Raw genomic sequence first — 23,223 nt, 5'->3', positions numbered from 1 at the left:
AATGTGAGCTCCAAAGGATTGCCCTTGTCCCACCAAGACAACAGATCACGATGGTGTTCATGACTGCTTTCTCGACAGACTTTAGCAGGTATAGATTCAGCTATACCAACACAAAATGCTCATTTTTCTTTTAAAAATAGCCACAATATTGATATGATACATCTATCAACACGCTGCCTTTAACAACCAGACATGTGATCCATGATTTTCCTCTGTCCATGTTCCTACAGAGCATCCTGAGTCCTTCAATTTACACAGCAAGGCTCGGGCAAAGGGATTCTGGAATCCACAGAAATGTTTAAACAGTTTTTCACTGTTGTAATCCATGGGCACGGGCAGATGGCTCAGATATTGTCCAGGCAGCAGAAGAGAGAGGCAGCTTTGAGTGGCCTTCCAGAACGTACTGGGAACTTTCACCAAAAACAGGGCAAGGCAATTTACAAGGGCACTAGTGACAGGACACGGGGGAATGGGTTCCAACTGGAAGAGCGAAGGTTTCCATTCGCTATTGGGCAGAAATCCTCCCCTGTACGGATGGGCCGGCCTTAGCACAGGCAGCCCTGAGCAGCTGCGGCTGCCCCTGGCTCCCAAGGCCAGGTGGGACGGGGATTGCAGGCACCTGGGCGAGCGGCAGGTGTGCCCGGCCCCTCCCAGCGCACCGTGCCATAACCCCGGGCCGGGCGGCGTTCGGGCGCTTCCCCGCTCCGGGGCTGTGCCATACCCCCGGGCCGGGCGGCGTTCGGGCGTTCCCCGCTCCGGGGCTGTGCCATAACCCCGGGCCGGGCGGCGTTCGGGCCCTTCCCCGCTCTCTCCGGGGCTGTGCCCTAACCCCGGGCCGGGCGGCGTTCGGGCGCTTCCCCGCTCTCTCCGGGGGCGTAGCGCGCTCCCCTCAGCGCTCCGCCATTTGCTGCCGCGGCCGCAGGGCGCAGGCGCGCGCCGCCCGCTCAGGCGCGGTGGCTCGGGCGGGCCGTGCGCGTGCGCGGCGGGGCCGGGCGGGGGGAGCAGCGGAGCCGCCCCGGGCGGAGCGGGCGCGGGCGCGGGGGGCCCATGGGGCCGGTGCGGCCGTGAGGGCTCGGCTCGGCTCGGCTCGGCCCGGCGGGGGCAGCCCCGCGGAGCCATGGACGGACACGCGGCTCCGGGCGCGGGCGGCGAGGAGCCGCTGAGCTCCGGCAGGATGAACGCGAAGCGCGGCGGGCGCGCCGCGGAAGAGGAGAGCCGGAACAAGCCCAAGCTGGTGAGCGCGCTGCGGGGCGGGCGGGGAACGGCCGGGCTCGAGCGGCGGCCGGAGGAAGGGGAGCGGATGCGCCGCTGCCGGCGGGGAATGAGGGGCGTGGGGGCCTTTCCGGCGATCGGAGGCTCCGCGGTTCCGGGCGGGTTCGGGGGCTCCCGAGGGCCGGGCCGCGGTGCCGCTGCCCGGGGCCGCGGGGGCTCCCGGCGGTGCCGCGGCCCCAGCGGAGTTCCCACGCTCGGGAGGGGACGGCGACAGCGCCGGGGACGGGGACAGCGCTGCTCCGCAACCTCTGCCCCGCTCGGCGGCCGGAGCCGGGTGCGGCTGGCTCCGGCTGAACCATCCAGAACGCGCCGATCGTGATGCAAACCACGTGCTTGCCGATGGAACCTCTCACTCCATGGGAAAACTGTTTAGGAAACTGGGTGGTGGCTTATGGCTTTTTTGAACGTGGATGCTGTTTAGGACTGCAGTTTGCTTATAATGGCTGTGTTCTTTGATTTTTTTACTGACAGACCGGATAAGTTGAAATACAGGTGGAGTTCAAGCAGCATCACTGGGTTGTGTCACAGTTCATAAATGCTACAGTAGCAAAGCCTCTAATGTGACAGTGTTTGCCTTTGATTGTTTACATTTGTCAGTTGCACGTGTTGAATCTACCCTGTTCAGCTCGGTTCTTGCTGTATTTCCAAGAGCAACAGTGTAGCAGACACTTAAAACTCACTGAGTCTTCTCCTTGGAGAGTGTACTGAAGTTACAAACTTTATTTAACCTGTTGCAAGGGCTTTCCCCGATGCTGGTAAAACTCAGTCAATATTGAAGTTCTCCAACCCCGTGATCCATTCAGTGAATATAGAGCTTTTAGGTCATCAGCCTGACAACAGCAGTTTGGGTTCTTATTGTTTGTTTGGGGTTTTTTCTTGTTTTGTTTGGGGTTTTTTGGTGCTGAGCATGAAGTTAGCATATAGGGAAGTTGGTAAATATATAACATTGAGCCTTAGAAAAGTTATTGAAAGTTATCATTGTTTCAGAGGATGACAGTCAGAACCCTGAATGACTTGAACTGCACTTGTATTAAAATTGACCAAGTGTATCTTGGCAAAAGATAAGCAAATGTGATGTCTTGTTTTGTTTCATGGTGTTATTGGAAACAAACTCGTGTTTCCTTGCATAGGATAAACTTTGTATAAACAGCACCTTTGGGTGTGTTTATACTGCCTCTACTATTTCCTGCTGAAGTATCTAAGAAGGCTGCCTGAAGATTCCTGCAGGGAACTGATTCAAAGATCACTCAGGGAAGTGCTTCTGGTGGTAGCTGTGAACAGAAATTGGAATTTTGCTCTAGCAGAAGAGAACTCTGTTCTGATAGAAACACATAATTTGAAACATCGAAGTGGAATGAGCTCAAAATTGGATTGAACAGGATGACTATTTCCATTGCATGGTCTATTCACTCATTTTAGAATCACTAGAATAAACTTTCATTGTTCCATTGAGTGGAAAAAAGAACATTATGTTAATATTTGACTTCATTCACAGCACTGTGATTTGTTTCTTGAGGGGGTGGATGATTGCAGTCCAGCAGCACGCTGGATCAGAGCAGGAATATGTTGCTCAAATCAGAGCCTTCTGAAAGATAGTTTTGCCCTGGGGTAAGTGCCTGGCCTTTGATGATATAATCGAGTGAGTGGGTTGAATAGGAAAGCAGATTTTTTTCACTCTGAACATGATGTACCTGACACGAACAGATTTACTTTTGAGGGAGAAAAAGGGCTGGGATTCAGGTGTGCTTTAAATTGAGTTTGAGTGAGTGGACAGCCAGATTTAGCAATGATTGCCATGGGTTTGTAGGGGAAGAACAAGGCTGCAATCAGGGAAGGGCTTCATCCATTATACCGGACAGTAATCCTACAAAATTTTGTTGGCTTTAATTTGAATGAGGAGTTGGTTCTGCTGGGGGCAGTGTCCCCAGGCACTGGGAGAGCACTCTTACTTGCCCCTCATCCCTGTTCTCTTCTTTGTGCAAGATGAAGATGTGTTTGGGACTCGTGGCAAAGAGGCCGTGCTGTTTGTGCTGTGCTGGGTTGTCACTGAGCTCATATACAAAGTTCCTCACAGCTGGGTGTGGAGATTTTCTTGGTTCATCTTTGTAACTTATAATTGGAGTTTCAGTGGAGTTGCAGAGATGAATCAACCTGCACTCCCTGTCATGTGTTGGGTGTAATTCCAGGAGCTCGGTGTGCTGACAGGAGTGTGCCTCCTCCCAGAACTTATTTCACACATCCAGGGGAGTGCTGAGCAAGGGCTTGCTGGGAGAGGGTGTGCAGCTACTCACAGAGGAGAAAGTATTTTTGGTTCCTGGCACAGGAGCTGAAATTAGGCAAATCCTTGGGAAGAAGTCCAGAAGAATGATTTTTTTTTTTAATGATAAAAATGGCTCTAGGTGACAGAGGGCTAGGAACTGAAGTCGTTATCCTGAGGGAAGGGAAACTAGAATAGAGAGGTGGAAGGTTTTTATTTCCTCGTTCTCTTCATCTGAAACTAAAAGGTGTACGGCGCTGCGTGGCCTGCAGAAGTGTAGGGCTTTGTTTGGTGGGGTTTTTAAGGGCTGCAGCCTGCTCAGTGGCACTTTTCCTGATGGACAGGAAGTAGGACTGGGCTGTTGAGGGAGAATCTGTGCTGGGAAGGAAAACAATGCTTTAAAGTATTTTTCTGTGAGACAATTGACTGTACACACACAAGTAATTAAAGTTGAGCTGCATCAGAACTACTAATTCATTTATTTTCTGCTTTAGGTAGTTGGGAGAGGTGTTGAGGTTTCATGCAATTTGTTGAATGTGGCTGAGCTGCAGAATGAGAATTTGGTTCCAGTTTTTGTAGTGGTAGTGTGTAAACTGATGTATTTTACGGAAGTTTGATATCAGTGTTAAGAGCACCTGGACTCAGCTGCTGTTGGGGGAGCTCTGGGTTGGTGTTTTGGGGGTTTTTTTCTTCCTCCTTTTTCTTCTGGCTTAAGGACTAGAGGTTGGAGTAAGTGCCTGGTATTTTTGTCGTCATTTTTGTTTACAGTGAAATGGGCAGAAAAAATCTAGATTGTTTTGGCAAACAATCATCTGATCTCACGTCAGCCCTGAGAATAGGCTGGCAGGAGGTGGCAGAGAGCAGCTCCATGGGTTTGGCAGCATGCTAATTTGCTTGTTTTAAAGCATGCCTGTTCTGCTAGGGCAAACAGACTAAATTAAGGTTGTCAGGGAGATTGCTGGGATTCCTCTGTTGGTTAATGCTTAACTCAGATGTTCTTTGCTCTCCTCCATGCTTCAGTCACATGGGAAATAGATAATTCTGTCAGGGACCGAGCAAATGGGAAGTGGTTGAGAGTGTCATGTCTGGTTTGACAGAGCTTGGTAGCTTACCAGGGGCCTGGCAGGTTGAGCATCTTTTTGGTTGAGAAGCTGGAGTCAGACTTTTGACAAAAGCTCACGGCAGAAGAAGGGAAGGCAGATGATGAAAAGGAGCAGGAGAGGAGACCAAAAGGGGAAGATGATTTGAAGGATGATGAAGTATTTGTTGGCCAGAGACACTGAAATCCCTGTTCTTGGAGGATTTCAGGTTCTGGACCTGGATAGAGTCTTTAGCATGCTGATGTGGATTTGGTGGGTGACCCTGCTTTTTGGGCCGCCCTGAGAAAAGAACGAGATCCTTTCAGACATCTGTGGTTCTGAGCCAGTGCTTGAAAAGAGGTGCTCTAACAGGTTCTGGGGTGCTCTGGGAGTGTTAGAGCACTGCCTAACTAGAAATTACCATGGCCAGTGGTTTTGGGTGGTGTTTATAATCCCAGTTAACATCTCGTGTCGCTTTAGGATTAGCAGAAGCACGTGGTGGCCAGGACATGCTGGCACTCGCTGCTTTACCCCCAGGTTCCCCAGGTCTGTGTGGGAGCTGTTCAGTGCAGGATTCTCCACTTCCTACAGACCACATTTCTGCAAGGGGCTGCCTTCTGAGTGTGATGTGACCTTTAAAATCAGATTAGGAGAAAGATGTTGTGTAACTTGCAAAACAAATTGTTAGGGGGAAGAGAGAACTCCTTTAATTGGAGAGCAAGTGGATTTGGTGATTCACCCAAGGAGCGTCTCATATTTTGTTTTAAAAGCAGAAATTGTTTGTGCTTAACACTGAAGTCTTTTAAACCATGTGAGCTTTGAGAAAAGCTAGGAACTCAACATTCTGACTAATGTGCCATAACCTGGTATCAAACAGTGGGATAAAAGTTTTCATGAAGTCACTTTAATACAGAAGCAGGCTGAGTGTGCTTGGGAGAGATTTCCCAGCTGTGCTGCACCACCCATATCGGTGCAGGAGTGCAGTGATTTAAATTGTGCCTATCAATCCTTGTCAGACAGACTGTGTGCTGCAGGACCCACAAAATAAATAAATCAGTGTTCTTCTTGCATGACTCCTTTAGATATCTGTGCACTGCATACGTGAACTATGAGTCAGGTTGAGCAGAGATTTTTGGCAATCAAATCAAATGTCTTACATTTGAAATCATAGTGTCTCTGGGTGAGATCTGTGCATGCCTGCAGAGAGTTCTTGTTTCAAGTGTATGCTTGAGGAAGGAGTGCACCACAATGCTTGTGTTCTAAAGGAGTCTTGGTATTACTAGATGAAAGTCAGGATATTCCAGCAAGTGAAGCTGTCCTGGGGTGACTTTACGGTGCTCACATCCCCATTGGTCTGTCTAACCCAGAAATGAGTTTTGCACCTTTAAGACTGGTTCTGAGAGCAAGGAGGGGAGGAGAAGAAGCACACAGTTTTTCTCCCAAATTTGCCCTAAACCAGGACAGAAGTTATCAAGGGTGCAACCATTACTGAAGAGTAAAATTTACATCTTCTGGAACCTCTGTTGCTTGGAGTTATCCTGGTCAGGCGCTGCTGCTGACGTGGAGGGTAGGGCAGGCCTGGTGCTGATGTTTAGGAAAATGCTGGAGCTTCTGATGGGAATTGCTGTTGACACCGTGTGAGGTGATAGAGACAGTGATAAGCCTATCTGTGGTAATTAAACTTCCTGACCTACTCCTTGTGACACAAAACTGCAGAGCACTTCTGTACGCTACAGGAAGCCTTGCAAACAGCAGATCCCAGCCAGGCCGGGTGGAAGGCAGCTGTGGGGACTGACAGTGCACAGCAGATGGGAGTGGTGCTTTCTGAGACTTCAGGCAGTGTGGTGCTGGGTGTTCAAGGATGAGCTTTGGTTCTGGTGTCCCAGCATTGGGATTGCTGGTGACCCAGCAGTAGGAGAAGATCTGCCTCTCCCTGTGGAGTGGGCTACAAGGTGACTTCATGTTTTCTGCATCACTTAGTTCTCTAGAAGTAAACAATAAAGCAGTAATGGCTAATAACATCCCTCTGATTCTTTTCATCCCTGTCCAAGTTCAGAGTACAACGAGCAATGTCAGTTGCTGCTGGAGCAACTGTCAATTTCAGTTCATTCTTCATCAGTTTGCTTGTTCAGCCTTGAAGCACAAGAAGTTAGGAGATTACTCAAATGAATGGTTTTAGCAGTTGCTTACAGCTTTTGTATCATTATTCCTTACAAAAAAAAAATAATGCAGTAACTTTGTTTAGGAGGAAATGAGGGTTTTTTTTCTTAAAATCAGCTATGGTGGTAGAGCAGATAATTTTAGGATATTAATGATTGAAAACCCTTTAGTGTAGCCATTGATAAAGTTCCAGATAGATAAAGGTAACTTCTCGTGAACTTGCATGTTGGTTGTGTATCAAACTGATCTTCAGATCTTGTGAGTGAAGTGGTTTTTGCTGCAGCACTGCAGGAGTGAGCAGCCCAAGGATTCCCACGTGCACCTTCCTGCCAGGTAGACAGGGGGGTCGTTGTGTGACAGGAGTAGCACTAGCACAGCCCGCAAGGCAAATAGGTTGCACCTGGGCACAATAAATTGTGCGTGAGAAAGGAGTGCCAAGTCAAGAATTGGCTTTTTTAGGGAGCAGTGTGGGCTCCAGCTCTCTCTCTGCTCCCCTTGGTGCCCTGCTGGCATCAGTTTTGTGTGGCAGTGGCACAGACAAGGTCATGAAATGAAGCTGTCACAACCACTCCTGTACTATTTGCTCTTCTTTGATAATTTCTTAGAACCAATGAGACTGGAGCTGTGGCGCGTTGTAACTCCTCCTGTTGGATGAATTTGTCTGCAGTTCATCCCCCAGTTCCGTGGCGTTGTGGCTGCTTTTCAGCCCTCCCCTCCTGGTGGCTGGTTGCTTGGGCACGGTGTGATGGCAGCACAGATCTGAGCAGGATCTGCTGTGGCAGTGAGATGGTGTTGTGATGTGCGTCATCATCTGAATCGTGGACTCTTCTGATTTGTAGAAATGGAGAAATACCTTGGAAGTTCAGTTCTGGAACAAGGCACACACGGGAGTTGTATGGTTTGCTACAGCTCCTGAAGGTTTTTGGCTCACCTGGGTGTGGTAGTGTTTGGCCTGAAGGTGAAGTGCACAGTGTAATGTCACCACACCTCCTGTGTTGTGTAAGGCAGCAATGTTCTGGAGGGTTTCTAATGGATACAAGCTCCTCCTGTGTAAACAGCAAACTCTCAGAGAGTGAGAAGGGCAGTGTTGAGGTGGTGTTTGTGGCAGGCAGCTTCCTGTAAGATTCCCTTCCTCTGAGTGATCCTCAGAGACAATCATTGGAGACAAGAGGGTATTGGAGGAAATGATGAATATGGTGAATGTCTGATGTGTCTGCTGCCTGCAAGTGTTCTTTGTGTTGTGCCACTAGAAATCTTTTCAATTTGTAACACTTGGAACTTGTTTCAAGGGCAGAAAATGTTAGTGTAAAAGTGACTGATCAAAACCAATGTCATTGGAAAAAGTACTGCCTTGTGTTCCTTAGGGATTTGTGTGTGTGTAAATATATATTAACACACTTACTGCTGCCCTACTTATTGTAGAAACACGAACTTTTCTTTTTATAACAATACCCCATTAACAGCTTTAGTTTGTCCCTTTGAGTCAGAATAAATACAGAAGAACTTGTGTGAGGATTGTGGAACCTTGAGTGCTGCTATCTTGCAGTTTAGAACAAGTTTCTAAATGAAAAATGTGAAGTATTTTGGGAATAGTGCTGTAGAATCCCAACCCCTGGTGCTGCAGGACTGTTGCTGTTCAGCCAGGAGAGCAGCAGCTGTAATTTTAGGTTCCAAAGGCTGAGGGAATTGCAGGATTGGTGGGTGCAGGTTGGTTTGAGGGACACAGCCTGGTTCTTCGTTCAGGGATTAGCTGGTCAAACATTAATAACTTTGTGCTGGCTGGAGTCACACAAACAAACTGCTCCAAACTACCTGTGCAGGCATGAAGGTGAGAGGAAATAACCTGACACCTTCAGTGTCCCTGTGGGCACCTTTTGGTCACAATTGGTTGGTTGTGTGTTCACAGGTGGCTCTGCATAAATTCAGTTTGGGCTCAGGGATGGTGGAACAAGACAAAATAAGTACTTTGGTGGGAGAAATGTTAGTTCTGCAGTTCATTACTCCTTATTTTGGTAAGAGCTAATGATGGTTGTTATAATGATCTTCAAGGATGCCTGTGGTTCAGTGTTCTTAATGAGTGTAGCTTTGTCAGGAGCAAGTACAAAGCCAACATGAGATTCATTAGATTCCAGCCCCTAATAACAGAATACAAGCTGTTAATTCTTGTACAGTAGAAAGTTTGCTGCTTTCCTGTCTGCATTTTGGTTCTTCATGTTCTCTCTCTTGCTGTGAATTATTTTTGTCTTTTAAATTTGAGTAACTTCTGAAGTACTTTGGTTTCATAATGGAGCTGTGCTGGATGTTTGCATTTGTAATTGTGTGAGTACATGAGTAGATGAGAACTTGACAGTTATTAAGAGATGAAATGGTTGTGTGTCCCAGTTGTATTGGAACAGGGAAGAATTTCCATAAAGAAAGAAGACAACAGCATATCAAGCTGAGAATATGCACTGGTGCCCTGTATGTTTGAATTTTTGTGCCAGCCACATTTGGTGGGTAGATGAGAAACAAAAGGTTTGAGCACAAAGCCTGGCACTCAGAGGGTAACCCCACCTTAGGTGGCCAAGTTCCACAGCTGACACAGGAGCTGAGCTCACTGCCATCCTTCAGGGTGGCCCTGCTCCTCCTGGGGAGCTGCACAGTGACTTTATCTGATTTGTGCACACTGGAGGAAATTGTGCAGTAACAAATTCACTGCACTGAATTTTATTTTCATCCTCCAGTTCATTGTAGCTTGGTGGAGATGTTCCCAAACTAGAAAGGTGAAGAGTGCAGCAGAAGGGTTCGGTGAAGTTTCTGCCAGAAAACCAGAAAGGCAATTTGCATTTTGAATATGCATTCATATTTGAACTTCAGACCAAGCTTGGGTGGATAGGACAGGCTTCCTAAATCCATTAAGGTTAGTTTGTAGTGTTCTGTGATTCAGACTAATTCCTGAATGCCTTCTAAGATAAGCACTAGTCCCATCAGTTAACATTTGATATCTCAAACAAATTGTTTTGTAAAAAACCTTTATAAAATTCATGTCAGTGTTCTGGGATAGCCAAAGCACATGGAACACTTTAAGATAAACAAGATAAACCATAGGTTTTTTTTTTCTTATCTCCTTTAGCAGAAAATAAGATTCTCCATAATCTATGACAGGTTTCTCTAGTTGTCCTGAATTCCAGTTTCTTCTCAACAGAGACCCTCACCTGTACTGAAGTCAAGTGATACCATGGGATTCCTCATTATTAAGTACAATGTAATTCCTCTCTGTTCACATGGTGCTTCATTTCCTGCTTCCCCAAAGGACAAATAATCTTGTAAGGATGCTGTTAGAAACAGGAAAGAATAGGGAAGAGAGCAGGAAGACCTCGAGTGGGACACAGCAGCTGTACATTGTTCAGCCCAATATTCTTTGCCTGTTGAGCTACATGATGGTCCATGCCTGTGGAAATTATTCCACCTTGAATTTCAGCTCTGTGAGGAAGAGCCAGAGTTCCCTGCTGTGGCAGCAGCACTGCTCACTGTTCCAAGTTTTGTTATCACATCATTTATTATTAAGGGAGAAAAAAGTGGCTTTACCATCAGCTTATTGCAATGCAGGGATCAAATACTGCCCTGATTAGATTCTTGCTCTTTGCTAGTAGGTCTGTCTTGGAAGACAGACAACATTATTGTAAGCAGTTGTTGACATGATCCCTGTGACCATGCTCCAAGTCTGCTGAGTACAGACAAAATGAATGTTCTTCACAAGGAATTCCAGCTCCTTTGGCTCACTGCACCCCTTCTGCTGCCAGTTTGTTTGTGGGCTGTGTTTTGGTTGGTTGGATTTTCTTACTACTTACAAAACAACCCAAACAAAGCAGAGACACATGTTCTCACTTTCTCAAAGTCTATCAAAGGCCATCTATTCCATTTTCAAGGAGCTGTATCCAGTATCCAGTGAAGCTCCTGCAGCTTGCTGAGGGTGTTCTGCTTTATTTTTGTCAGTCCTCTCCCAACAGATGCATTCTGCCAGTTCAACTTCTCAAATGGTTTCATAGGAAAATCCAAATGGAGTCTGACACTTCTTGCAGTGTTTGCTGTACCCACAAGAGCAAGAGATGTTCTACACAACCACCAGCATGCAGTGAAAAATCTTAGCAAATCCATTTCTGCATGGAACAGCAAGAGAAGTTTACAGAAGGTGAGCTTCACCCTGCACAGGGCTGTTGGGCTGTCCTTGTGTACGCAGAGGAAGCAAGTAAGCTGAAGTGACAAAAAAAGTGTCTAAGTGTTAGAGTGAAGAAATTGCTCAAAGCAGTTTCTGCTTCAATTTTTAAGATAATTTCAAGCCAACTCTGTCAAGTCAAGTTGCTCCTCTTGAGAGAAAATGCTTAGGTTACAACAAAAGATTAATTTCAGGTTCAAGGTGTGTGGTCATGATTGAAAGGGTAAAAACTGGGATTGCAGTTCAGTCAGAGCTAAGGTGACTCTTGGCATGATGAAAAGGTGTCTCTTGAGAGAGTGAGGCATAAAAGGAGGCCTGCTCTGATTCGTCTCTGCTGACCCACCTCAGAGCTGGGCAGCAGCTCCCGCTCAGTCCCACAGCTCCCCAGAGTGTCTGAATGAAAAGCTGAGCACCTGCACCCAGGAGGGCCAGGAGCAGGGGCCAAAGGGGAGCTCATCAAGTATTGCTATCACAAAACCTGCTGTGTGCTGCCCCTGGGATGGAAGCAAAGAGCTCACTCCCACTGCTTGTATCTCAGCATAAAATTGAGATCAAGTCTGCACTTACTATGTCAGGAATTGTTTTGACATATTTTTTCCAGTTTAACTGTTCCAGAATATTTCAAAAGCACTTCACAATAACATTATACCAAAAAAGCAAAAGCCCAGTTCCCTAAAAACTCAAAGCTCAAGTGAACAACATTTTTGAAAAGCAAGCAGCAGAGATGCAGTGCTGAGCGTGGTTCTGCAAGGCACGCTTTGCAGGAAAGCAGCTTGGCTCTTTCCAAAGACTAATTTGCAGAAGTTTGAACAGCAGACTGTTGATAGTTTGAAGTGAGGAATGTAAAAGCATTCTGAGGAGAGACTGTGTTTTTGTGTTGTGGAAATCACGCTGTCTCTAATGAAAAGCATGCTGCACCTCCACAATGCACTCTTTCCAGGTGCTCCAGCAATCCTGTCTTGCAGGGTGCCCGGGTACCAGAGCAGGACCCAGCTCCTGGCTGCAGCAGGGGCTGCCTGGGCAGCTCTGCGCTTGTGTAGCAGGGATGTGAGCCCTGCTGCTCCTGGCTTGTCTGATACAGCTGGTGTGGAGATTGATGGCAAGTGTTTGGGTTTCAGCTGTGGCTCTGCAAAATGCCAGGACTTGCTTCATTTGCCTCTGCACTGGCAGATGCTTCTCAGATCAGTCTAACCTGATCTGAGTGTCCTGCTGCCACCCTTGCCCTGTGTCTCACACCCAGCAATTTTGTTGGCTCACAGTGACATGGAACTGCAGCTTTTGGGGAAAAGCTTATAATTTTCATCTGTTTTTTAAAGCTTACTTATCAATGAGCACCATATTATATATGATATATAATTCAAATTACAAATATATATGTGTAAAGTTCAGATATCTTCCTCAACTCCTTTTGTATCTTCAGTTACAAAGCTGATGAAATTGACTGTTTGTTTACAGTGATTTTTTTTTTCAATTTCTGAATGAATTTGCTCTTTTGTAAAACCCCAGCCCCTGGCATTTGTGAGGGCAGTGTCTGATATGATCCCCATCCTCTGGCATGTGTTCCCTTCTGTTCGGGAGCAGTGCTGAGGCATCTCCCAGCAGGTGATTAAGGATTGGTGCCCTCTGCTGTTAATGATTTACCAGCCTGGCTGACCCTCGGGCTTTATTTAGCATGAGGAATTGTCTGACTTATTTCTGGGGTGTTGCTCATTAGTGGATGGTCATTCCCCTGGGGAAAAAAGTGGAGAAATTGGGCAAAGCTGGCAGCTTCCCTTTGGGAGATGGTGCCATCCTGCCCTGGCTCAGGGATGCCAGCAGTCCTCCCTCTGCATTTTGGCAGCCCTGCTTCCCTCCATGCTCAGGCTCTAGGTTGAGCCTTCATTTCAAACGTTGAATAATGCACATTCAAGGAGTTTGTGAAGCAAGCAGCTGCAAGGCAAACAAGATGTTTTCCATCTGGTGTGATAGAGCCCCAGTGTAAATGTACAGTAGGAACAAAACCATTGGCATTGCTCAATTCAAGTGGTTTGGAGAAAGCAGATGGATTACAACAGTCATTTCAAGGTTTTTCTGAAAGCATGGGGAATGCTCCTCAAAGTGTGAAAAATATTATGCTAAAGCAAACATTAGTAATAAAATTAGTAAAAATATAGTTCACAAAATGTCAGGTATACTTCATCATGGGTACAGATCTTGAAAGGCCTAAACGAGTGTGCAGTCCTGGTTTCTGCACATCAGCTTTTATAGCTTGGGTATCTTTTCACCATTTCCTAGGTATCTTTTTAGATTTAATTGCGAAACTGACTATGTTAACAGATGGTTAAATTGTCTAATGGGAACATTATTCATTCTCTGAACTGAAGAACAGAGGTTGTAGGAGTGAGTTCTATTTTGTGACTAAGACCTAGATTCAAGATGCAGACAACTTTTTGTACTTCAAATATTAACCAGTTTGTGGTTTGTCCCTTTAAACTCGCTGGGTTCAGGGGCTCACATGGGAAGTTATTCCTCTCCTGCTTGTATGCAAATCACAAAGCTCTTGTCCTTGAGTGGAGCTTTGCCATGGCTTTTGCAGGTGTGGAAGTCAAGGTAAATTTTAGAAAACAGCAGTATCAGCACAGTTAAAAAAAAAACAGAGAAAACAACAAAAAATCCCATGAAAGTTGAGAGAAGGTCAAGTTTGTGGTTGCTACCCCTAGAAAATGAGGGGAGCAGTGAGGGCTGCCCCCTGAGCTTGCAGCCTGGGTGCAGAAATGGGCGTTCCAGCACAGCACGGTTCCTGGGCAGTGGAGTGAAAATTGCTGTTAGCTTTAGAAATTACCCAGCTGATCACTGTTCATTCTGCGGGTGCTGATCTGGGAGTTACTGCTGATTTGATTTTTGGTGAGAGTGAGACTCCTGAGCATAACAATTAAGAACATGGGAAAGTAATACTTAAATATAATCAATCCATGTAAATGCACCTCAGTGTACAACTCGTGGCCAGCTTAAGTGATTTGGAAGGTTTTAATAAAAATACAAGTTAGGAAAAGGTATAAAAAAGTAGCCTTGCTGTGAGTTTTGTATTAAAAGTTGATGCAATCACCTCAAGTAATTGAATTCTGTGAATGTGACATTGTTGCTGCTGTAGCCTGCGTTGTTTGCTTGAGGAAGCAGTGATTTTTGCATCAGGAAATGTAGTGATCCACAAATATCTTTCTGCTGTTTTCATGTGCAAGATTTCAATTACTCTGAATATTAACTTGGCTGAGATAAAGGGATAGTCTGGTGCAGGTGCATTAGTATATGCCATTATTTCTGTGTGATTTACTGTCATGATCTGTCTGTACTCATAAAAGTAGCCAGATACACAGAGTAAACTAGGACTGGGAAGAGTGAATGGAAAATGATATTAACTGTTGATGGACTGGGAAGGTTGTGTTTGAAAGGGAGAAGCTCTATCACTTAAATCTTCTAAGATTACAGAACTAACTCCATCAATAGGAAATAGTTCTTTGGTATAAATGCTGAAGAAATTCTGTGGTTTGTGTTGTTATTTTAACTAGGAGAGAGAGATGATCTACAGCTCTCTTAAATTGTATATGTATTTTAGCTATAAATGTTAATTTGATATCCCTTATCTGCAAGTGCTTCCTCAGGGATTTTTTGAAGCTTTTTCCCTTGAGCTGCTCCTGCAAACAGGGACTCAGTGTCTTTAACAAGCCAGGAAGGTACAGATTTTTCTGCCTTGTGTTGCTCTGGCTGTCTCATAGATGGCAGAAAGAATAATGCTAGAGGACTACAGAATGTACAATATCTTAAATTTCCTTTTAGGGAGGTAAACTACTTTTGGGTTATGTTCTGAAATCAGCCTGGAAGTGCGATGTCTTTGTTGGTACAAGAGATTGTCAAAATTTCTGAGAGGATCTGTGGGTACAGAACTGCCTTGGCTTTGCCTCCAGCTACTTGCAGTGTCTCTCCTCGCTGTTAAATGTGCTGCTTATCTCGAGTGGCTGCTGGCAGCAGTGGAGCTTCTGCACCACGAGCATATCTGGGAAGAGTGCTTGCAGGGTCTGAAAAAATGCAGTGTGCTATCTTGTTTTAGTATTCTGTTCTTTGCCCAGAGGAGTTTGAGTGACAAATGCAATATAAGTGTAGAGATGGGGTAGATGATCCCGTTCCAGCTTCTGGCAGAGATTGACAGTACTTAAATGAGAAGGGGAAAAAATGTTCTCGTACAAGTAGCTCCTAAAATGTAGATGGAGTTTCAGGACTTCTTGCTTGCCTGGCTGTCTCTTTATTAAAAACAGAGTTAGGCTTTACTTCATTTTTCTCTGCAGTCTCAATTAAAAGGTCTATTTAGCAGAGTGGTAAATGGACATCTTAGTTTTGATTTCAAGATGATAAATTCCATTCTAAGTCCAGGTGAGGAGTTACAGGAGAGGTGTGAGGAAAGGCCTTGAGATGTGGCCGTTGGGAAGAGGGAAGGTTGGTGTCAGCACCTGGATGTGCAGATATCTGTGCTGGGTTAGGCTCAGGTGGAGCTGGTTCAGAACAGCCCATCTGGTGCTGTCCTAGATTTGTGACCAAAACAGCGCTGGCAGGAAGAACCCCAGTGCTTCAGCTTCTGCTGAGCAGCCCTTCCCTGTCTCCAGGATTTCTGCTTCTTGCGAGCTCCCTCCAAGAGCAGGGTGTGTGGTCTGGAGGTGGGGACACAGCCAGGACAGCTCATCCACAGTGACCAAAGACATTCCAAAACGTATCACATCATGCTGGGCAGTAAAGGCAGGGCTGCAGGGTGGGGAGGAGCAGTTTGTCCAAATCATCAGGAGCTCAGAAGCTGGGTATGCTTTGGCCTGCTGGTGCCAAATGATGGCTTTTTTATTTGTTTCTTTGTTTTCTTTATTCCCATCAGTTACTGTATTGTCTTTGTATCTCAACCATCAAGTTTTCCTTGATTTTATACTTCTGACTGACTGACTCCCTGATCCTGCTGGGAGGGAATGAGCAAGGGGCTGTGTGGGGACTGACCTGTGAGCTGGGGTCAGTCCTCTCCTCTGTCCCATGGATTCTGAATGCTCCTCAAATTGTCCCCTATGAGGTCTAGCCCTGAACTCCTGTTCATGACTGCTCTGTGTCACTTGAGCGGAGTTCATGAACCAAATGCTTCCTTGATAAATGACTGTGCAATATGGGTGGCTTTTATGAATAAAAACATGCCATTGGTGATGGTTGTCAGCAGGATTTTCCTGCTTGGGGAGAAGCGATGGGGAGGGAGGGTGGTGTGTGCATCATCAGTTCGGTGACTTGAGCCAGTTGGTCTGCAGGCTGCCGTGACTCAGTGGCAGCAGCAGTTGGCAGGAGGTGCAGGAGCTGGGGCACAGGAAGGTGCCTGGGCAGTGCTGGGCTCTGAGCTCAGAGCCCCGTGGCGCTGCTGACGCACTCGCGGTCCCTGGACGGTCTGTGTTTGTTTTGGAAACCCTGCTGGGAGCCCTGGCTGCTCCTCTGGGCAGTGCTGGGGGTGCTGCAGCGCTGCAGGCTTCAGGTGCATGGATTCCATAGCGAGGATAGGGTGCAGTGGGAGGCAAGCTTGCTTTTTCACAGAACAAATGGACATTCCGTGTCATTGCCCGCAGTTTTTAGAACACTTAGTGAAATTTCAAATGCTTTTTAATGTTCAATGAAATAGACTCCTTTATTTTGAAGCAGTAGGTAACACTGTCTTTTTTTCTTTGATTTGTGTGTGTTGTTTTTGTTTTTTTTTAATAGAATATTCAAATAAAAACTTTGGCAGATGATGTGGTAAGGTCTTTGTAGCATCTTAATTTGCAATGGTAACTCCACGCTGCATGCATATTTACTCAATGTTGTGGACAGAATAACATTCCTATAAGGATATTAAGCATTGGATATCTGAAAGTTGAGTGACTATTCCTAAAGACCTTAATTTGTGGCTTCAGTTGAAGAAGATTAATCATGATTTCTGTTTGGAGAAACTTCCTGAAGCACATTTGAAATACTTTGGTAATAGTGTGGCAGTGTTGAAACTGTTACTCAACAGTTGAAGTGTTATTTCTCTTGACCTTCTCCTTACCAGTAAATGGTCTGCAGTGGCTCTTCAAAGCTGGTTGCCACATGATTCAAGTGGAACCGTTTTGGGTAATAAATGTCCACTGAGTGCCAAGGAACAAGTGTGTATTCAGTAGCACTGACTTGATAGAGCTGAATACTTTGAAACTGGGTCCAAATTATTTTTTCGGAAACTTTTATCAAAAATTATTTCATTAAAATTACAGCTTTATATTATATATATATATATATATATATATATATATATATATATATATATATATATATATATATATATATATATATATATATATATATATAAAATCCAGACTGGTTCTTTAGTTAATGATTGCCTGCACATCTGAAATGAGGAAATGATGTCTGGAAATCACATAGAAGATTCCTTTGTCATCTCAACGGTGCGATCTCATTGAACAAATTTGGTGTTAATAAGTTACACTTGAAACAGATGGCAGCGTGGTGCAATTGGATCTTAAATGACTTTTTGTGGCTGTTGAATGGTCAGTATAAAACTGCGCTTGGCTACATTTGGATACTGCCTTGCAGGCATTGTTGTATCCTTGGCCTTCTTGCCAGGCTATGCTCTAATTTTAGTTTCCAAAAATGTAATTTAAATTCTTTTAATAAAGTAAAAAATGGATTAAAGTAATGTTCTTACTTTGTAAAAGACAACAACAATATCCTTGTAGGTATTGTGCTTCTGCCCACAAATATAAAAATATCTAAGGAAGAAGAAAACCCCCATACCACCTGTCCCTCAAAAAAAAAAGTTCAAAGGGAATGCAGCTTATCTAGGGACACTTCCCATCAGAGATTTAAGGTAATCTCGTAGGATCTCAAAAATAACAAGAAAAGCAATGAACAACAAAAATAAAAAATAATAAAAAAAACCCACAGAAAAATAATTTTTCTTCTCCATACTCCACAGCTCTCGCTCTAGTGTCTCCACTCTGGATTCACTAATCTAAAATGAATCAAATTTTTTGCAAACAAAGTCTGTCTCCATCAGACATTGCAGACCTCAGAGAGGTTGTTTTGCTGTAGCCAATAGAAAATTTGGTTTACATGTTCTGGTGGAGGTGCCAGTAATTGCTGTGAGTGATCCTGGTAACCCTACATAAGCTGCTGTTAGATGAAAGCACATCTTCATAAGGCTGTTGAGTGTCTGAAACAAATACACGAGTATTTGTGGATGCAGACAGTTCTTTGAGGAAAATTGCTTTATGCACGATGTTCTCAAATTGAACACATATATATATATATATGTATAAAATAAAGACAGATATTAAATGTAAAAATTCGGACTTTATTCAGAATAGAGTTCTATGCTATAAATACAACAGAAATGGCCTTATAAGGAAGGTGCTGGTTATTTCCAACATTAACCCAGTAACTGAGCATGCTTACAGCCCAGGAGTGGGGTTGGTGTCAGCCCTAACCCGAGAGCGCCCTGGCAGTGCCTGGCCGTGTGTTTAACCATGGGTGCTGCTTCTGTGTGAGCAATCCTTCACTGCCTTTCTAAAGCTCAGCACTAATTCCAGGAGTTCCTCCTCAAAAACTCCTCAAGGAGTTACGAGCTATGCTTGGAGCATTCATTCCTCTACAAACTTTATTTTACTTCAGCAGGATGTTTTATAAGCCTGGTGAACTTGTGAGTACCTCCTTCCCCACGCTGCCTTTTTCAGTTGTCCTCCAAAGACCTGCAGCTCTTCAGGTGAAGGAACAGTGGACATTACCTTTGTGGTGCCATATTTATTCACTATCAGGATAATTACTAATGGGAGAAGATAGCTGAAGATTTTGAAGTGCTAAGAGTTGAACCTAGCTGGTGCAATTTTGGATCAGTGAGAATTATTTAAATCCCTTTTGCGTGTGACCTTTTATGAGTTTACCTTAAATGTTATTGTCTTTCTGTGCAAAGTAATCTCTGAATATTAGAGCATTTTTACTTACAGTTCAGTTTAACTCTGCTGCTTGAATTAACTAAAAACATATGCGTTGCTGCCATCTGATTGGCTGCTTTTCTCTCTATTTCTGCTTATTTTGGAATGTCTTTGCAGCGTGACAGAATCACAAGCTTCAGGAAATCGGCTGTGAAGAAAGAGAAGCCTCTCATTCAGCATCCCATTGACTCTCAGCCCTCCATTAGTGAGATCCCACATGCCCAGGCACTGGTTGATGAGCGCTGCATGAACTTATCAGAGAAGGAAGTTATGGATCTCTTTGAGAAAATGATGGTAAGATCTGACACGGGAGAACTGTCCTGTTCCACTGGGTAGCTCTGCTCTGTTCAGTGGAGCTGTGAATGTCTTTTGAAGGATAGGATAAGTGTTAATTAACTCTTGTTTGATTTGCTCGTTAAGGGATTAGTTTTTAACTTTTCCAAGTAATGGCAATTGAAGCAGACAACAGGTCTGTCTCACAGACACTAAAGTTCTGTGACAAGGCTGCCCACCAGCAGTGATTGCAGGAGCACTGGCTGCTCTTCGGTGCCAGTCTGGAATGACTTTGACTTTTAATGGCAAGCCTAGTCATGACTGGTAATGACTGCATTGTATTCAATTTGTTATCAAGTTAAAAGAAGTGTCTTAATAGATTTAATCTAGCAGAGCATTTTGACTTTCAGGCTTGTTTTAAATACATCAGTTGGAACAGTTTCACCTCTGTCCCTTCCACAAGCTACTAATCCATGTAATAACAGCCCTCTGACTGATAGTGCAGGAATGGTGTCCACCATGATGAGATTGCACTAAAAACACTGGAACATCTCAAGAGTTGGCACTTCTGCATCAACTTGAGGTGTAGACTTGTTGTACTTGTCGTCTAGTTTTACTTCTTGAGGCAAATTTCAAAAATGTTCACTACTCTTGTTACAATTTAAATTTTGGGAAAGTCTCAAAAACAATGAACACTTGAGGTGACAGAATTAAATGAGAAAATCAGGTAGGGCAAAATCAATCACACACAGATACACTGGAAAAAGTCACTTCTGTTTGTTTGAAAGTTAATTGTTTAACAAAAGTAGCTTAAAAAGAACAAAGGCTACTAAAAATGCTGAGATGTGTTCCTGATGTTGTGTGGTCTGGTTCTTTGCAGGAGGACATGAACCTGAATGAGGAGCGGAAAGCTCCTTTACGAGACAAGGACCTGAGCACCAAACGTGAGATGGTTGTCCAGTACATTTCTGCAACTGCCAAATCCGTAAGTACTCACCTGAGGAAGGGGCTTGGCTTGGGGTCTTAGGCTTTTCAGGCTTGAAACTTGAAATTTTTTGTCTGGATTTATCTAAGAGTGGTAGGAAAAAATAAATGTGTACTTACAAACACCCTTCTGAATGCTTGCAGCTGCATCTGGACAGTTAGTCTGCATTTCCCTTGCTGGGCAATGTCAAAACTTGGTCCTTTCTTGGAAACTAGAAGAAATTGCAAATCAAATAATATAGAGTCATGGATGGAACCTGAGCATATTCCTGTGCAATTCATCTTAAAAAATTTTGTACCCAAAGTTTCTTTGTGGTTTCATTAGCAATGCATGTGCTAGACTCCTCTAGTGGAAGGATGGTCTTAAATCCAGTTCCAAATTACATTTTGAATAGAAAATATGTTTTAACTTTTCATTGATGTTGATTAGTCTCTGTGATTTAATTGATTGATTAACCCTTCATGCAGAATTTTTGAAGTCTGTCTTCTTTGGGGTGCACGAAATGTAAGGAAATTGAAGACAGGATACACCACCATTTTTGGGGTAGAGAAATAGAATTTCAAGTAGTGAAGAGCTGCAGTTTATTTTCTGCAGTTGAACTTTTGTTCTAATTAGTTATAAAATACACCAGCAGTACACCAGCAATGCTTTGTGTGTGTTAAGAGTGCACTATGGCAAATCTAGAAATAAGTAAAGATTATGTTGGTGTGTGGCTAAGCAATCTTTAAGCATGGACTGCAAGCAGTACAGGTGACTTGTTAACCTTGAAAATCAGCTCTGCAGAGTTAAATTTCAAAAATTAAGATGACAATGACATGCAATTATTATGCAAATGCCTTGCATGAAACATTATGAACTTCAGTGAGGAGAGGTTTGTGTTATAATGGTGATGAAATGGTAATGAAAGTGGCGATTTAAGCTCTGAGAGGAGTGATGTTCCTGTATGAGTTCATCTTAAACAAAATCCATAGTCCTTTAGTGTGTGCTGGAAGGAATCCAGTGCTTTAAGCATGGTCCAGCTAAATGTACAAATTACTGGAGAATTATTCAGGCTTAGGCAGTGAATGTTATGAACTAGACTGTCTTTGGGAACTGTTAATTATGCTTTGTAAGGTTTTTATCTTCTCTTGATGATCAATATTAAATCTGGAATTTTTCTTAGTATGCAGAAATCCTTTAGTGAAGCAGTAGAAAGTGGAAGTAGAAATGGAAGTATTTGCATTTTTTCCCCAAAATGTAGCTAAACAATGGTGATGTCTCTCATGTACGCTGCAGTTGGAAAGCAGCTGCCTCAAGCCCCAGAGCTGTGCAGCTGAGTGAGGAAAGCATGGCTACCATTGCATGGCTCACTGCTGAAATGTTACTGCATTGCATTGCTCCCCATGTGTGCTGCAGCATGGGAAACCTCACAGAACTGGGAAGACATTTGCCTAAATGTACTAATCATTTACAACCAAGTCATCCTAAAAGGTCCTCGTACATGAATGTGCACTTTGGGCTTAAGTCAGCACCGGTGTGGATGTTTTGCACATTGCAAAGTGTTTTTCCCAGAGGAAAAACAACTCATATTAAAGTTTGTGTGCTTCAGTATGTCCTCCTTGCAATTGAATCACAGCATTTGAATGGAATCTTTCAGAAATATTCATTATCTTTCTGTAGTGTTATCCTAATTTAACTTGTAAATAGCTAGCACCTTGATTGTTAAGAAAAAAAATTAAAATACAGAGGTTAATTTTAAAATGTTGATTGGGATCTTCTGGTGGCGCCAAACCTCATTTTCACCTGTAATTTCATCTTCTGTGTAGTGCAACTGCTGTTCTGCTCAATGAATTCAAGCCCTACTCAATCTTTATCATGAATTGTCAAACTTTCCTTTCTTCAGGATTGTCTTCCATGAAAATGCTGGTTGCATTCAAAATGATCTGTCTTTAAATTTTCTACCTTTTCCTTTTGTCACAGATAATTATCTGTCTTCCTTTTTTACACTGGAAATACTTGGACCTTCTGCTTAGAGCTCACAAAACACATTTAACAGTTGATTTGACTTTTCTTGCAGTTCATTTCATGTTTGTTTTAATTAGGCTTTTGAGCTCCCTCCCTTCATGTGAAAATATCACTCTCATTTGCTGATATTGTCTTAACCAAATTATTTTAAATTTGGTGCTTCATTTTCTCTGCCTGTGTGCTGTCTGCAGCATGTTGACCATGCTTTTCTGCAACACTTGTCTTCAGAGTTCTGAGAAAGGAACTTGGGGTTTCACTGGGTGAGGAAAGTTTTCCTTGGGTAAGGAGGACATGTAGAAGCTGATGAGCTGGATGCTTTCATGGGAAGTGATTTTCTGGGCCTCTCATTCCTTCTCTCACTTGAGGACAAAGCTTGTTGACCGTGGCAGTTGTACCTGAGAACTGGTGAAGGATTGAAATGCTGTTTCAGAACTGACCCCGGTGGCATTTTGTGCAGTACTGAAACGTTGAACATGGGTGAGAGGAGAAGATGATGGATTAGGAGAAGAGATTGTCTGGTGGTGGCAATCCCTTCTTGTGCTGCTAGAGGAAACTTCTTCAGGAAGAGCAGTGTTGATTGTGAGAGACTTGCAGGGACTTCTGTTTTGGAAAGAGTTCCTAAAGGAAAAGTAGAAAAGAGTAGAAAACGAAGCAGGTGGAGGCTGAGCAGGGACAGGCACATCTCAGAAGCAGAGCAGCTGTGATCGGATGGAGGTGGTTCTGCAGTGAGCTGGCAGCCTGCAGCAGGTGAGCTGAGCACCAGAGGCTGCCCTGCTGGAGCAGATGCCCCTGTCCTGGAGTCCCAGCAACGTGGGCATTTGTGCAGGGTGACAGAACAGGGCACAGATGTGCAGCCTGCCTGCAGTTTCCCCTGGGGAAAGTCACCTTTTTGTTCATGAATATAGAGAGATGCTGTTCCATGGTAGAGAGAAAATGGCATTTTGAAAATCACTGTTTAATTATCCATGTAATTAAAAGCATCCATA

General features: G+C 44.2%; 1 protein-coding gene across 5 annotated transcripts in view; it reads left to right on the top strand.

The window, feature by feature from the left end:
- Positions 1-986: 986 nt before the first annotated feature.
- Positions 987-23,223, top strand: part of DIAPH2 (diaphanous related formin 2) — a 174,449-nt gene continuing 152,212 nt past the window's right edge. For 3 of the 5 annotated variants that reach the window (XM_038122765.1, XM_038122764.1, XM_038122766.1), the window contains exons 1-4: positions 987-1,234; positions 16,712-16,744; positions 19,093-19,269; positions 20,129-20,233. In XM_038122765.1, the coding sequence (XP_037978693.1) occupies positions 1,118-1,234; positions 16,712-16,744; positions 19,093-19,269; positions 20,129-20,233 (432 nt within the window). In that variant the 5' untranslated portion in view covers positions 987-1,117. Of the gene's footprint in view, positions 1,235-16,711; positions 16,777-19,092; positions 19,270-20,128; positions 20,234-23,223 lie in introns of all 5 variants that reach the window. The other 2 variants (XM_038122768.1, XM_038122767.1) reach the window with 2 other exon arrangements.

This window comes from Motacilla alba, chromosome 4A, assembly GCF_015832195.1.
Source record: "Motacilla alba alba isolate MOTALB_02 chromosome 4A, Motacilla_alba_V1.0_pri, whole genome shotgun sequence".
NCBI classification, from domain to species: Eukaryota; Metazoa; Chordata; class Aves; order Passeriformes; family Motacillidae; genus Motacilla; species Motacilla alba.
The sequence above is the reverse complement of the archived record's forward strand: the minus strand, read 5'-3'. Positions and strand labels throughout refer to the sequence as shown.